Raw genomic sequence first — 17,717 nt, forward strand, 5'->3', positions numbered from 1 at the left:
CTATATAATTCTTTAGTGCTTAAACTAAATCGGACATCACAAACGACCATGCCAAGTCTGGCATGGTCTGGGACTCGAACCCAGGGCCACACGACTGCTAGGCAGGTATATACCCACCGCGCTGCCGGGGCCGGCTATGCTAGAAATTAATAAACAAAATTTTATATTAGGTATTATGCTGAAGAGTTGGACCTACTTTTATTCAATCAGGTTTTTGAGTCATGGCTGCTGACCCTCAAAATAAAAAAGGCTTATGTCTAATGCTTTTCACAATTTAGTTCAGTTATTATTAAGTAGGTATATTAATTTACCTGAAGTGTGCTAGATTTTTAAATTTATTTATGTATAGACATCTCGTTTTGTGCCTTCCTTTTTCCTCTAACCATTTTAACCAATGTTTAAGTCTACTACCTCTTGGGTTGAAGAAGTAAAAAAAAATTTTAAAAGATAATAATTGTTTCTATTGGATTAATGGGTTTTAGTTCATGATTTAGCCAGTTATTATTATAAAATGCTTTTCTATGATACAAAAAATTGATTATAGAATTTTCATTCATTCAAACGATAATATTAATGTATACATGAATTATTTAATCTACCATAATATAATGCAATTTTCATGACAAAAACTTTTAAAATCGGCGCGCAAACTTTTGTTGCGCGCCCGTTGTAATCCATCGGCGCGCTCAGTTAAGATCGCAATGTGAAGACTGATGTCTCGCGGCGCTGTGGGAACAAGCCGGGTAGTCTGTTGCTAGAAGTAATTGAGTGTGTACGTGTTTTTTTGCTGGGATAATTTTGAGACGACTGTTTGGGTAAATATGAGACAAGTCATGGGGTAAAAATAAGACGTTAACCTGTTTAACAATTTTAGGTATACCTACATAAAGAGCAAGCCAGAATGCCTAGGAATTACGTTCCAAAGGCAAAACCCTATACAGACGACGATCTGAAACAGGCGCTTACCTTAGTAAAGGAAGGTAAGTTGTCTATTCGAACGGCAGCAAAAAAAATTCGCATTGATAAATCAAAATTATTTCGGGCTATTCACGAAAAAAATGTTTCAAAACGTGGCCGAAAACGAGCGCTATCCAATGAACAAGAAAGAGACTTGACAGAAAAATTATGGCTAAATGGGGATTCGCCTTATCCAAACAAGAAATTCAATTAGTTGTGCAAACATATGTTAATGAAAATGCTATAAAAACGACATTTAAGGAAGGCAAACCTGGTGACGATTGGTTTCGTTCGTTCTGTAAAAGAAATCGACTGAGCCAGAAGAAAATGGAACAACTAGAAAAGTGTAGGAGAACAGCTACCAGCGACCCTTTTATAATATATTCCTTTTATGATCACCTGGGTGAAACGACCAACAACTTGGTTTGCAAGACAAGCCTGCACACATATTTAACTTGGATGAAACAGGGTTTAATACGGATCCAGGTAGAATAAAAGGAGTTGCAGCATTGGGCCAAAAAGTTCATAGAAGCATAGAAGGATCTGGTAAAGAAAATATTACAACCATGGCGTGCATTTCTGCTAGCGGCGTATTATTACTGCCATTAATTATATATCAAGGACAAAACCTGTGGAGCACATGGAAGGGATCAAATGATTTGGAAGGAACCTGCTATGCTGTCTCTGATAAAGGCTGGATGACAACTGCGGTCTTTAATAGTTGGTTTTCAAAATTTTGTTCAATGGTTTCCGAAAGGCCGCTGTTACTTATAATGGATGGTCACGCCTCACATCTGGATAGGGGAACCATTGAACTTACCATACAAAATAGTACCACATTGTTTAAATTACCACCTCATGCTACAGATATTTTGCAACCGTTGGATAAGTGTTGCTTTGGACCTCTGAAGCTAAAATGGAACCAAAAGCCTACAGATCTGCGAGTTATGGAATGAAGGTATTACAGAGGCTATAACAAAAAAGTCGTTTGAATCGACTGGCATATATCCTTGCTCTAGGGAAAAATATCCAGTCAACCGTCTTAATAAAATTAAATTGCAAAAATACAATGAAAGTGTTCAAAACCCCAATCCATTAGATGTGTTTGAATTAAACCAAGAAAAGAAAAATGATGAGGTTGTAGCAAACAATGTAAACAATAGCGAACAGAAAATAATTGAAAAAGAAACAACAAACGAGACTAATGACACTAAAACATTTCAAGATAATAATTTGAGCCACAACCGTCTTCGTCCACTTCATTCGAGAATATTTTGCTAAATAAGATAAACAAAACAAATCCTGAAATAAAGAGAAGGAGAAAAGTTAATTCCAGTTGTGCTGTTTTAACTAGCGCCGAATATTAGATAGTATAAGGGAAAAAGAAGTGTCACAAAAGAAGAAAAAAGAACCAAAGAAAAAAGTGACAAAAGTGGCCGAGTCCTCTTCAGATGATTATAGTGTAACTTACCAAGAAGAAAGCGACATTGAAAATATGACATTAGACGAACTCATAGAAGAGAAAGAGAAGATAAGTATATAGAAAGAGAGAGACTCATAGTAGAGGAAGAAAAAAATTATGCAGCCGAGGAATTTAATACAAATAGTGACATAAATATTGGCGACTATGTTTTGATTAAGTTTTGTACCAAAAAAAAAAAAAAATAATGCATTACGTTGCGCTAGTAGAATCTATTGGGGATGACGAATTTTCTGTGTCTTATTTGCGTCGAAAGGGGGAAAAATTCATATTTCCTCAAATACCTGAAAAATATGAAGTACCAAAGGATGACATAGTAATGAAACTACCTCCTCCAATAACCCATGGAGGTACTGCCAGAGTTTCACAGAAATTTGTGTTTTCTATCGCTATAAATAAATATAATGTTAACTAAATCGTTTAACTATAACTATATGCAGAGTATTTGTAGTTTTTTTATTTATTTAGGTAATAATTTTGGTGTACCTATCTAGAATTTATTTTCTGTTTTCTATTTTTATTTTATTTTAACTGCGACTTGAGTTTGATTGAACTGTTTTTACATATTTATGTATTTCTTATTAAAGGTTTTTAGTATGGGGTAAAAATGACCCAAAAAAATGTTTTTTTTTTTTCAAAAAAATTATTTTCCAGTTTTTATTGCATTTTTTAAATAATTCTGAGAAAAATCGTAAAAAATATTGTTTCATATTTCAACCAGGGTATCTCATAATTGCCCCATACCATGGACAACATCATAAATGCCTGAAATTGCCATGTATCATTTTTACCCACCCCCTGTCTCATTTTTGCCCAAAATGTCAGGTAAATATGAGACAGGAGTTTTATTTTTTTTCTTAACACCCATAACGATTTCCTTGAATTTGTCATTTCTATGTTATTCAGCATCGAAATCTACATAGTATGATCATTTTTTGAACATTTATTTCAAAAAGGAAATGGTTTAAAAATTAAAAGTTTTATAAAATGTCTCATTTTTACACCACTTGACCCTATACAATATAGATGTATAATTCTTTATTAATAGGTAGTTTATAAAAACATATTTCTTCATTATTATACTATTTACCCCAAATCCAAGATATATACACAAAAAAAATATGATTAAAATATATTCTAAAATAAGTTAACCACCTATGTATGTACGTTTTGGTTAGATTTAGGATTGTTACAGAAGCAACTTAGTGTTATCTTTAGTTGAATTAAATTGATATATTATGCCTTAATATTGAGTAATTTCACTGCCAAAAGTTTCCTTGGAGAATATAGTGATAATGTAGATTAGAAGATTAGAAGAGAGCTAAAGTTAAAGAAAAAAAATTAAAACTATGTAATACTTACTCCAAGATACCCTTTTAACTCGGGGCTTCTGTTGACGCTTTCTAGTACTCGGTACAATCATACTAACATTATTATTAATGAAATTTTGTTGATTTTGAAAGCTAGTAGGAGTCAAACGGCCTTTAGACCTTTTAGAGGCTTTGGTCTTCGCCATCTTGGAAACGCCCAAAGCGAGCAGAACCAATACGAATACGGACAAAAAACACAAAAATATAAAACCTATACTTTTCGAGACGAAAAACTAATGAGTAAAAAGTTAGTATATAAAAAAATCGTCTTTTTGAACTACTAAGTAGTAGAAAACTTATATGACAGTTTATTCACCACCTAGTGAGAAGCTGTCGCTTTGGCGATGAAGTCTTGAATATCTTTGATTAAAAAAAACCGCCGGCGGTACGTCAAAAATAAAAAAAGTAATAACAACAATAGAAATAACAATTAAATTGGACTTAAAAATCACACAATGTGGTAACAATAGAAAGACTAGGTCAAAGGAACACACAGAATAAGTAAGGTGTAACGTTCTAGACTGATATTTGCAGGAATTTTGTTGGATTATTTGTAAAAAATGTGCAATATTTATAAAAACCAAAAGAATTCATGCACTGAACGACCATGCTAGAAGTTATTTTACGTTTTAAATTTAGTATACAGGGGATACTTAAGTAGTACACATGTAAAAATTTTAAATAACATCTTTTTTTGCACTACATGATGGTGACCTACATCATCATTATTTTTTCTTATAGGTAGGCGCCATATTTAAATAGTAATTTTTATTACTGTTTTATTGATATATCCTACTTGCATATTACAAAAATCGTGTATATTTTTATCTATAAATCTCTCTGGTAGAATCACATGTAGCAAAAAAAGTTATTTAAGTAAAGTCACATAAAACAGTTTTTTTTTTTTAATTTTTTGATATCTATTTGATATTTTAATCCCATCGAAGAATTACGACAGAAAATTAATTTAAAAGAATAAATTCCTATTAAGCCAATGTAATAATGGTGGCTTAGATTTTTTTTACGCTGAATGTTTAAAAAATAACTTAAAAACTGATAGAGTTACATGAAATAAACAAGAGTATCTTTTTTATTCAAAATTGAACTGCCTTTTAGATTTTCTAGTCGTTTTAGCCATAACTGAATAGGCAAAAAAAACTTTGTAGTTTACCTAAGTAACAGGGTGCAACTACCGCCCTGTATAAATAATGCTAAATTCATCACAAAATTCGTAATTTTCATGTCAAAACACATAAAGTCGCCAATTTTCAAGACGATACTGCTTGAAATGAGAATATTATTAAATTAAAATTCCAACTTTAAATACCCTGTATCTCGTAAACCTGCAACATTTTTATAAGACATCTTAAGCTCAATCGGCATATTTTGGTCTCTAGTATCTCCAGTTCAGAGATTGCCCATTCTTAATGAATCACCCTCTATATTACAATCTTATAGAAATTACCTGATAATATACTCCAAACAAGGCCATAAAGTACAACCTGACTGCAAATAGCACTGTATTAACTTTTTAAAAAAAGGAAAACTGCAATTGACACTTATAAAAAAAAAGCAGCACAGTATTTAGAAAAACCAATAAAAACTTTAGAAAATCGGGCAGTCAAATATATTGATAATTTACCAGCTTGGTATAGCATTCAACATGCTATATAAAAAATATAAAACTATGTCTCTGGACAGTATTTATAATTATCAGATATCTGTTTATATTTATCAAGTTACACAAGGACTTTGACATTCCAATAGCTTTAACCTCAGGAGTACCGTGCATAATTATGACGACCCTCATTAAAGTACGGAACGCATCGTATTTACCATAGTGCTGTACCGGGTGTACAACTAAGAGAGGTCGCCGGCCATATCTGAGTAACTAACTACTCATCGCATAGCGTAGGGAAAAAAATATTTCTGGTATAAGCGGCAAAGAGAAATTGCTGGAAATTATTTACAAGTTCGTACGATGACCGCTAGGGGGCGTAATACAACATTGAAATAGAAAAAATTGGTTTTATTGAAAATATTCAAAGTAAATCCTAGAAAAGAATGCTGCCATTTAAAAGTATTATAAAAACTAAACATTTTTTATTTCAAACTTTTTTCTTTATTCTGTCAAATAATAGGTGGGGGAAGGGTTGAATATTTATATCTAAAATTCTTGATAACTTTGGATTGGCCTAACAAATTTTAACGAGCAGACTTTTATTTTAAAGGATAATTGTTAGGCTTTTATGTGGTATGTTATTGTTAGGCTTTTAGGTGGCCATTTTAGTTATTTTGTTGAGCGCTAGAGGGCGGTTTATTTGTACTTTTTCAGCGATTTTCTGGCAAATATTAAATACAACGATCTATATTTTTTCATTTAGGCTAAAAGAGCATGAAAAAACATAAAAACTGGTGCAAACCGCAACTCGATATCTTATTTTATTTCGAAATTATAAATTAAAATGTTTTTGAACAATAAAAATAGAACTCCAGAACTCAAATTTTTGTAATAAATAAATTGTTTTATATTTTTAATAGTGTCTTAGATGCTCAAACTGTTTTACTTCAATTTTAATACACAGTCAAGGTCGTTGCGTCGTTGACAGAACCGTTGTCTGGATTTCTGCTGTGGGTAAGGAATTTATTGCATTGCGTATTTGGTCCTGCATGTCGTTCTGTGTTTTGGGTGGGGTGACAAAAACTAAATCTTTAATCCTTCCCCACAGATAAAAATTTAGAACAGTCAGATCTGGGCATCAAGCAGGTCAAGAAAAAATACTTCCTTATTCGCGGCAATATTCATCGAACACGAAGGCGAGGGCGCATAGAGGCAAACGTTATAAATATTTTGGCATATATTGAAATAAACCCTCATATAAGCATCCGAAATATTTCTAGGGAATTGGGAGTGTCCCTCGATACATTAAAAAATATTCTGAAAGAGCACAGGTACCTATTTTTATGTGTTACAACACTAATAAGCATCCTATTATCTTATATTTATTGTTTTTTACTTAGACTTCATCCATATCACGTGGTTCTGCACCAGACGCTTCTCAAAAAAGACTTTGATAACAAACTCAATTTCTGTTATTGGCTGTTAAACATGGTTAGAGAAGATGCCCGATTTATCTCGAAGATATTATGGACAGACGAGGCATCATTTAGCAGTGATGGTGGTGTAAACCTGCATAATCTGCATTATTGGGCAGAACAAAATCCCTGTTGGATTTGCGAGACTCAACACCAAGGCAGATGGACTATAAACGTGTGGTGCGGAATTATTGGCGGAAAAATTATTGGTCCTTCCTTTTAAAAATCAAACACTTTCTGGTAATGTATATTTAATTTATTTGCAAAATGATCTCCCGGGGTTACTGGAAGATGTTGATTTGGAAACAAGAGAGCAAATAATTTTCCAACATGATGGTTGCCCTGCACATTTTACAGTTCAAGTTCGTCAATACTTAACCAGGCAGTATCGTTTGTGAATAGGAAGAGGAAGTATTTTTCCTTAACCTGCTCGATCCCCAGATCTGACTATTCTAAATTTTTATCTGTGGGGAAGGATTAAAGATTTAGTTTTTGTCACCCCACCCAAACCACAGAACGACATGCAGGATCAAATGTATTGAAAATGAAGGAAAACACTTTGAGTATCTAAGACACTATTAAAAATATAAAACAATTTATTTTTTACAAATATTTGAGTTCTTTTCGTTTTAAATACAATAAATGAACTTTTAGACCCATTCAGTTTTGTGTCATTACTTTCAATTTATCATATCAATTCAAAATATGCTTTAATGTCACAAAAATAAAATCTTTCATAGACTAAGCCTAATTTTTAAAAATTTACAAAACTACCTATACATTGACAAATACGGATACAATGAAGATAATTTTAAAAAAATTACAAAAAAATTGTATATGATATATTATATTGAACAAATAAAAACACGAGAAATTTGCTGGCATGAACGTACAAAATAATAACAATTAAAAACATATAGAATAAATATATAAATAAATAAAAATCATATCACAGGAAGAAAGAAAAAAATACTTTTTTACCAAAGTCCTCCTCGGAATCATTAATCGAATATGATTCACTTGCCTTGTATATGGTTGAGTGGGGACAAGTGAATTAGAATAGTTCTTATAGACTAGGCAAGCACTTGCAAGCAAAGTCAAGCATGGAAGAGTTGAGATGTTTTGTGCGATAAAAATTGGTTTACAAGACTGCCTAAAGACATTTTATACATGAACCTTAGAGCTCATTTATGATCAAGAGGCATTTATTTCCAACAGGTTTGTTATCCAATTACAGGAATGAACAAAAAAATAAAATAAAAATGGAAAATCAGAAATGCTTAACATTCTATGTACTTAAACAGACTATCTATATACATATTAGAAAGACTCTGCATCACCTATTTACTTATACTTTCTATAATGGACCTTAAACTGTTGTCAACAAAAATATCGTACCGTTCATGTAAATTATTGTTAATATAATTGTGACACATTATATTTATAGGGAATTTAAACAAAATATTAGTCCTAGCGGGATTTAAATAGAATAATCTAAATGCATGTTCAATGCAATTGAATAATGCAAATGCAATTTCAAGTAAGAAGTAAGCAGATCTCAGTACAAGTGGGTCTAAGTGTTTGGAAAGCACTATAAAGGCGTAACAACTTGAAGACAGCTTTACCGAAAGAGCCCTAATGTGTTTTCTTAAATTTTAAATTATCATCAATAGTAAGACCCAGGACTTTAGAACTTACAGTGGGGTATGTTAGGTAGGGAACATTTAAAGTTTAAGATATTAGTCTTTGGTATGTTGCAGGATAGTTTATGACTATTACGCTAAGTTCTTATTAAAAAGAAATCAGTAGTAATTATTTGTTCAGGTGCCTCAACACTACCTCCATGACAAATGATCAAAGTATCATCAGCAAAAAGCCTAATACGTCCCCCAATTTGAATAGAGGCAAGATCGGTAATATAGATCAAAAATAGGAGGGAGCCAAGGATGGAGCCTTATAAACCAATTTCTATCAACCTAACTATTATCAAATCAAAAAGGTTTTACATTGAATAACTCTTAAAACCAGAAGAAATCTGAGAGACAAGTGAGTTTTTTTGTGGTATTCTCCATTCCTGTAACTCATGCCCACAACTATCATTGTTTTGCTTTCATAGCCTTCCATATAGAACCAACTGCAGCTTTCCTGGCAAGCTATAGTAACCAATAAGGTAATATATTCGTTTGATTTGAAATACTCCCCTAATGTTGACTTCTTTGATGCACATGCCCCATTCATGAAAAATATTGAAACAATTATATCCTGAATTATTTTCTTTTTCTTCATCTAAATAATATCTTATTATCGACACGCTTCGTATCGTATTTATCTTTATATCGTATTTATCTTCTTATCGTAGTTTTTTAAAATTAAGAATGCTAAAAATATTATTTTCGCGGATGAATTTAAGCTTTTATTTATTTATTCACTTACAAAGTGACATACGATTCGACTAAAATTCTTAAAAAGCGCAATAACCAAAAAATAAGAATATATGACAAAGGAGTTCAATGAAAATTTCTGACATGCCTTTCTTTCTCAGAATATGATTTAGCCACAAACTGGCTATGATCATAGTAAAGTTATCATAATTGTCTTTCAAAGCTCATATCTTGAAAAAATATTACAAGGACAGAGTACTCCTTTGCACTATATTTAGGCTACTAAATGGATATATAGATTGTCCTGATATAATTTGCCAGCTTCCTTTGCCGTTAATAGAAGGAGAGCATTAAAGCATTTTATTTCAAGTTTTTTAAGTTTACTAGAACAAATCTGTACAAGACTAAATCTTAAATTATGAGACAGTTTTACCACTAACCAAAACTTTATTTTTACTCTTCACACGTGTTTCGCTAACGATGTTAAAATCTTCAGGAGAAAGTTAAAACTCAAAATACAAATCTTGAATACCTCTAGACTATTTTAAATAATTGTTGTTCTAGTTGTTTCGTTAACGTTTTAATCGATTTAAGAGTAAACTGCCTTTAGGACACTATTTATTTCACATCTGTTAAATTATATTGAATCCCCTTTACCCAAGATACTTTAGTTCAAATTTTGATAAATATTAATATAAAATATGACATTTTTATTTTTTATTATAATTTTTTGAATTACGTACTTACACCGCCTCTGGATAAACAACTGGTTTATAACTTTATTTTTGATAGAATCTTACAGAAAAAAATTCAGATCTATGAAGGCATGCTACAAAAGGATTATTGCACCCAATCCATGTATCTTGAAAATGTTCATTTTCATACAGGTGCAGCATTATCGATCTGGACTTGCACCCAATAGAGCCCAAAAAGAAGTACTTGCCTATCTTAAATGTTATGAATTGGGCAAAGACTGCATATGTGAAAAAATGCAGATAAAAGAAATTAAACACAAGGCATCCTTTAGACTTATTGTACCACAGAGTGCTATTAACCAATACCTTTACACAATGTTATGGCCCAAGGATGTGATCATAAACCATTTTATGAACATTCAACACCATTAAATGGGTGTTGTGGCATTAAAAGGTCAATCTAAGTACTCTACATATAAATGTGAGATCAATCCGGCAAAAAGATGGTCAGTTTGAAGCATTTATAGAGGACAACGATATCGACATAGTATGCATGGCTATTTCAGGAGGAAGCTAGGAACTATCAATTTAATAGTTTTAAAGTAGCAGGGTACTGTAAGGAGTAAGAGTTCAGGTGGTGATACCATGATCCTCATTAGAAATCACCTGGAGGTAAAAGACTGTACAAATCCTAGTTTTTATATTACTAAAAGTGTATTGAATATTGTTCTATCTATATTAATTATTTTTATTCATTTATTTTAGATATGACCAATCTTGTAATAAATCATGGTTTGGCAAAGATCTTAGAGCAATGCGGGAACAACTCAATCTTTCATATGAGCTCAAAGCCCAATATAATATTCCAGATATAGAAAATCTCTTCAAATCTTATCAAAACAGGTATAGGGATTGGAATTTATTGGAATTAAGGCAAAAATCAGGGAAAATGACCACTTAATTCTTACTTCTACAAATCCCAATTGGCAAATAATAAATAAGTACTGTCATGGAGTCAAAGATATTCAGATAAAATCCTTGCACAGTCCTAATGATTTTAATAACTTTTTTCTAATATACCTGACCATATAGTTTGCAAAATTCCAAACTTAGATACAGACCCTTTAACAAGAATAGTCAAGATCAGTCAAAAATTAAATACTTATTGCTCTGACAAACTTAATCAATCTATATTTAATAGAAACGGGTGTGTTTCTAGATGTTCTAAAGGTTGCAAGTGTGACTCCAATCTTTAAGAAAGCTAGAGGCCAATATCTCTTCTGTCTGTAGTTTCAAAGTTTCTGGAAAAATGTACTGCCATTCAAATGGTGAATTTCTTGAATACCAAAAATATTCTCTCGCCACGTCAGTTTGGTTTCAGAAAGAAACACAATTCATGGATCTTGTATCTGCTATTTTGGATGCCTTCCACAATATCCACTGTTTTATTTTTGGATTTGACCAAAACCTTTGACTGTGTTTACCATGCTATCCTCCTTCAAAAGCTTAAATACTTATTACAATTTTGACACCACAAGTGTGAACATGATTTGCTCATACCTAGAACACAAACATCAATGACATGCTAATTATCCCATGTTATATAGCTTAATTGAAACTGCTGACTGGCAGGAGGTGTTTGCCTCTTTTGATCCTAATGTATCTTGCGACAGCTTCCGAAAACAGCTTAATGAAATATTTCATAGAGCAGTTCCGCTTAAAATCGTTAAAAAATATAAATTTCCAGTCTGGTTTAATTCTGATATCATAAAGAATATCAAACTAAAGAATTTAATTCGAAAAAAACTCAAGAAATACAGAACTCATTATTATGAAAGTCAGTTTAAAATAGTTTGAAGCAATATTAAAGAACAAATTAGGATTGCTTTTTTAGAATTTTCTCGAACAGCTGAATATCGAATTAATGTAGACTCCTCCGATTTTTGGAACTATGTGCAGAACAAGAAAGGAATTTCGCGTATTCCCGGAGTAATGCTGTTTCAGGATCGTACAATAAAAGATCCACAGCAAATTATTGATGCATTTGGAACTTTCTTTCAAAGCGTATATATTGAGTCGGACCCATCTAGTATTAATGTTGGTATCTAATCGAGCCAGACTATTAACAACTCTCTAAATTGCTCTTATAAGTTTTCAGAAGATGAAATTGTCACCGCCTCTAATAAACTAAAAAGTAAGTTGACCTCCGGTACCGATGGAGTACCAAGTCTTGTCGTTAAAGATTGTATTCGCGCTTTATCAGGGCCTATTGCCCACATATTTAATCTTATCTTGTCTTCAACAGTATTTCCCGATAAATGGAAGACTGCAAGAATATCCCCGATACTCAAAAAGGGACCGAAGAACGACATTCAAAATTACAGAGCTATATCGATTTTATGTAATTTCTCCAAACTTTTTGAAATAGTTCTTTATAATAGAATATATGCCCATGTCAAATTAGACATAGCACCTAATCAATTTGGTTTCATCAAAAATCGCTCCTGTACAGTAAACCTGGCTTGCCTAAATGAGTATCTGTGTCAGCATTTGGATAATAGAGGTCAGGTTGATGTAATATACCTTGATTTCTGCAAAGCTTTTGACCAAATTGACCACTTTGTACTTCTTTATAAGCTAACATTTTTTGGTTTTTCTACGGATTTAGTTGCTTTGATAAAATCTTACTTACGAGGTCGTAAACAGTTTGTTGAATATGAAGGCTTTAAGTCTCCTATATATTATGAAGTGCGCTCGGGAGTTCCGCAAGGATTAACTTTGGCCCGCTTCTCTTTTTATTATTTATAAACGATCTCGCCAATTTACTGTCTTGTCAGAGTTTACTGTTTGCGGATGATATAAAATTGTTCACAAAAATAGATACTGAAGATGATTGCGAATTCCTTCAGGTAAATCTTAACAAAGTAGAGAATTGGTGCAATGTCAATAGACTATATTTAAATGTTAATAAATGCTCTATTCTCTCATTTTCTAGAAAACTGTTGCCAATCAATTTTGACTATAGAGCAAATAATGTTCTGTTGGCCAGAGTGGATGAGGGATTGAGCAATTGATCTGGGAATTACTTATGATGCAAAATGAAGTTTCGCTAAGCATCTTGCAAAAATAGTTTCTGACTCTGCCAAATTGTTGGGTTTTGTTTATCGAAACTGTCGCACTTTGAAAACATTAATACTTTAAAACTACTTTTTTTCACTTACATGCACTCAAAAATAGAATACAGATCTCTAATTTGGTACCCAATTTATTGCTATATACTTGCGCATTCAGCGCAAGTTTATGAAGTATCTCTGCTTTAGAGAGGAAGGTGTCTTTCCAGCCAGAGGTTTGGATAATCATTTATACTTAAATAAATTTAATATTATATCCTTAGCAAAAAGAAGAAAAATTCTTTCCATAAAATTCTTATATAACCTTATTCATAACAAGATTGACTGTCCCATCCTTTTGGCTGGATTAAATTTTCGGGTACCAAGAATAAACTCTAGGCATTCTAGATTATTTTACATAAAATCCCGCTAGAACTAATATTTTGTTTAAATCCCCTATTAATATAATGTGTCAGAATTATATTAATAATAATTTACATGAATGGTTCGATATTTTTGTTGACAGTTTAATGTCCATTATAGAAGGTATTAAGTAAATAGGTGATGCAGAGTCTTTCTAGTATGTATATAGATAGTATGTTTAAGTGCATAGAATGTTAAGCATTTTGATTTTTGATTTTTCATTTTTATACTCATTTTGGTAAATTTTTCTTTTTTTTTTATATATTTTTTTCCTTATATTCTTTCCTGTAATTGGGTAACAAACCTGTTGGCAATAAATGCCTCTTTTTTTTTATCAAGATGGCACGTTGATGCTCTCACATAAAACTTGCCAAGGATCTTTACCTTCTCTGGCATATTTCTCAGTGTGTCTCCACTACTGTAAGGCGAACAACTTATTTTGCAGTTTTCCATTCTCACATTAGCTATGCAATCCTTGCATGGGGACTTTCGGCTAGGAGACATAGTTTTTAAATTGCAGAGGAAGGCTGTTAGGGTGATACAGGTTATAGAGCGACTGCGAGAACTGCAAAAGCGCCTTTATTAATCTAAAGATTCTAACTGTGCCTTGTCTTTATTTGTTTGCATGTCTGATGTATGTAAGGAAAAACTTGCACCTGTTTCCAACTCATTGGGATGTACACAACAATAACACTCATGCTAGGGACAATTTGATTCCTGCTTACCATCGCCTACAAAGATATCAAGATGGCCCAGAGTATTTGGCGACTACATATTTTAATGTTAGAATAAGAGAGTTGCCAATGTCTCTATTTAAAACTCATATAAAAAGGTTTCTTAGCAGTCAAGCTTTCTGCTCACATGAACAATATTTGTTTATTTATAGAATCCATTTACAAAAATTTTACATAAAATACCTAGAAAAACATATATATATATATATATATATATATATATAGATACAATACAATATAGATACAATATATATATATATATATAGATACAAAACTATAAATCAATCAAAGGTGTAGATGAACTAATTAATTAAAAACCCTATGAAATAATATTTTAACTTCCCCTTAACAGATGTAATCTAAGAGCCAAAAAAGCTTATATGTCTTGACAGGCCATTAGCACTCTGAGCCTTTTGTGTAATTGAATCATTATTATCATAATTGGTATGGTGGAATGGAACTGAAAATATTTCTGATTGTTATTCAATCTGGCACTCTAAGGCACTCTAAGTTAAAAAAGATATAATAACTCGGGACAATTTATAGTAGCATTTGAAACTTTATGCATAAAACATAAGTCAAGTAATGTTCTTCATGACTCTAATGTGGGTAAGTTCAGGTTATCCCAGACCCACTGGTAGTAATACTCCTATCTCCTGTAACCACATCTAAAAGCAGCCACCCTTAAAAATTTATTTTGAGTCTTTTCAATCTACTCAATATAGCAATTATATGAAGGGGACAACACAATTGAGCCATACTCCAAGATGGGCCTAACAAGAAAGCAATAAAGTAGTCTGCAAGTAAACAAAGAGAAATCAGTTGTAGAATGCTGGATAAAACCCACCATTTTTATTGCTCTACTGGTCACCTGATTGATGTGACTTTTAAAAGACAATGTGGAGTCAATAAATATTCCTAAGACAGAAACTTCTATTTGAGATCTGGAATATACTCCCTCTTTCCTTTAGGCAGTTACCTTCCAGTAAGCTTGTTTGTAGGCTCAAGGCATTTTTGGGGGACAGGGCTATGGTATTGATGAGTTCTTTCAGGATGGTGACATACATGAAGCACTAAGTAAAGATCTAGAATAGGCTTACTTTAGATTCAGTTTCAGTTTTTATTCTGTTCTGTTTGTGGTTGTATTGCTGTCAATGATGTTTTAAAATTGTAATTGTCATTATCTATTTTATTTATTTAAATGTATTTTTTTTTTTGCAAGGTTTTAAATTTTTCTAAGCTATTATAGCTAATATTTTAGGACACGGTCCATATCCCATCTGGGGTCTTGTAATATTATGTTTTTGGGCTGAATAAAGAATAAATAAAAAAAAATAATGAATAACACTACCACCATTCTGTTTGACATTGTTTATCTTAACAAAAAAAAGTATAAAGAAAAGTAATAGGGTTTCTTCACTTAGAAGAAGTAATCCTATGGCACTTCTTGATATTAAGGGATATATCTATTCTATATTTTAATTCAATTTTTTATGATAGTCCTGGATCTGTTTTCTTGTATTAGTCTTGATATGTAGTAGTCATATGTATTTTATATTTTAAATTGTAATCTTTATTACAGTTTACTCTTAGGACCTATTTTCACATATTATTTGACATGTGTAAACACATTTTATGTAACTGACATGAATAAACTATTGATTGATTGATAGATGGTGCTCAGATCCATAATGCTGCCCTGTATGAAAAAGCAAATCTTCAAGATAAATAGATTGGTTGCAATAGTTCTTTTGTAGCATGGCCCCATCTGATGCTATCTGTGGGATGCTATCAAAAATAATATTTATAAAATTTGTCCATAAACATTAAAGAATTAAATACTCGAATGAGACAACCATGTGAACAAATTTCTAGATAAGAATTGAGAAAACTTTATTTAAGAGGAAAATGAATGAAAAATGCATTACAAATTATAGTGGTATGGAGGTGTGGATGTAAGAATGAACAATTAATTGACATTTCTTTATGTACCTCCTTTTAATTTCTGTACTACTACCTGAATATTTTGGAAATTATGTTTCTCTTCTTGACTCATCCATATCACTTAAGTTTCATATATCTGAGATTTTATCAAAAACCTTTAGAATGACAGATTTTGTCAAGATATCTAAAAAAAATTTTTCAAATATGTTTGTTATCTGCATGCTCTACTGTACTTTAATCAGAACTTTCCGAAGTAGGCCTTTTTAGTCTGGAGTCTTCAGTATGTTGTTTCACAGGTTGCAACCAGGAATCCTAAAATACCTATCATTTAAATCTAAAATTGATCCTGACAACTATTATTATGATCACAGAGTTCTGTATCAGATTCTACTCTTGTTATTGGGAACGAAGAGAGATTCAAAAAAACACTTATACATATTCTTCTAAATATAATACTATAATATTTGGAAGTGATTATAATGTAAACTTTTGCACAGACTTAAACAGTTGTAAAGCTTTAAAATATTTTCCTAAAAAATATGATTTAATACAAATTGTTAATTCCCTTAGAGAGGAAATATATATTTTAGTTAATAAACTAAAACATCCTACTAGATATCACAGTTATCCTGAATGGAGTGTTCACACACAATTAACAACTTTCATCCAAATTTTAATCTTGATTTATTTTTAAAAGCTTTAAATATTATTGCTTGGAGTAATTTTTTTAAATTTTCTACTCCATTAATGATATAGTTAAGATGTTGACTTTTAGTTGTTTTTTATCCAGTGTCATAAGTATGTAATTAAAAAAATTATAAAAATCAAAATGTGTTAGTTGAATGACACATTCTGTAACAATATTTATCAAAATTAGAACTTAAGTATCTTTGGTAAGGAGGATTCAATATAATTTACCATATTTGAAATAAATAGTATCCTAGGTAGGTAGTTTACTCTCAAATAAAAAAATATCAAATTCCATTAAAATGTACATCTATGAAGTGTCACATTTGTTACCCTGGGAAAAATATATGGCTTACAGCCATACAACCTCCTACAAAAAATGAAAAATATTGTTCAACAAACAACCAAGATATTGGCTTGTATACTTCTTAAGTAGGATCTCTACCATTCCAAAGTAGAGTAGTGTCAGCAGCAAAAGATGTGCACTGGCTTGACTACCAATTAAGGTCATCCTGCTGTATGTCAAATGTTATCTTATTACTAATTCCTGTTTTTTTATTAATTTTACTAGGTTACATAGATATTAATATTAATGTAGATAATATATATTTATAGACTAAGTGATTTAAATGCTATTGGCATTAATAAAACTTTGGACTTTCAACCAACAGTAGGGCATTTACACAAGTAACAAATAAAAAAAAATGAGAGCAGAGCTCTGTTCACACAGGCACAACTGCTGTGATGCTTAATACTTCAGATTCACTCCCTCAGAAAATGAAATATCTCACATCTATTGGATAAAAATAATGTTAGCCACTTCAAAATAGAACCTCTAAA

The 17,717-nt window shown here is 31.6% G+C and overlaps 1 protein-coding gene across 6 annotated transcripts in view; it reads right to left on the bottom strand.

Annotated features, from left to right (window-relative positions):
- Positions 1–17,717, bottom strand: part of LOC126742792 (eukaryotic translation initiation factor 4E transporter-like) — an 83,576-nt gene that overhangs the window by 64,703 nt on the left and 1,156 nt on the right. For 3 of the 6 annotated variants that reach the window (XM_050449586.1, XM_050449588.1, XM_050449584.1), the window contains exon 1: positions 3,800–4,315. The exons of 1 other annotated variant lie outside the window; for it this stretch is intronic. In XM_050449586.1, the coding sequence (XP_050305543.1) occupies positions 3,800–3,953 (154 nt within the window). In that variant the 5' untranslated portion in view covers positions 3,954–4,315. Of the gene's footprint in view, positions 1–3,799; positions 4,317–17,717 lie in introns of those variants that run through there. 2 more of the 6 variants (XM_050449585.1, XM_050449589.1) reach the window with 1 other exon arrangement.

This window comes from Anthonomus grandis, chromosome 12 (genome assembly GCF_022605725.1).
Source record: "Anthonomus grandis grandis chromosome 12, icAntGran1.3, whole genome shotgun sequence".
Taxonomy (NCBI): domain Eukaryota; kingdom Metazoa; phylum Arthropoda; class Insecta; order Coleoptera; family Curculionidae; genus Anthonomus; species Anthonomus grandis.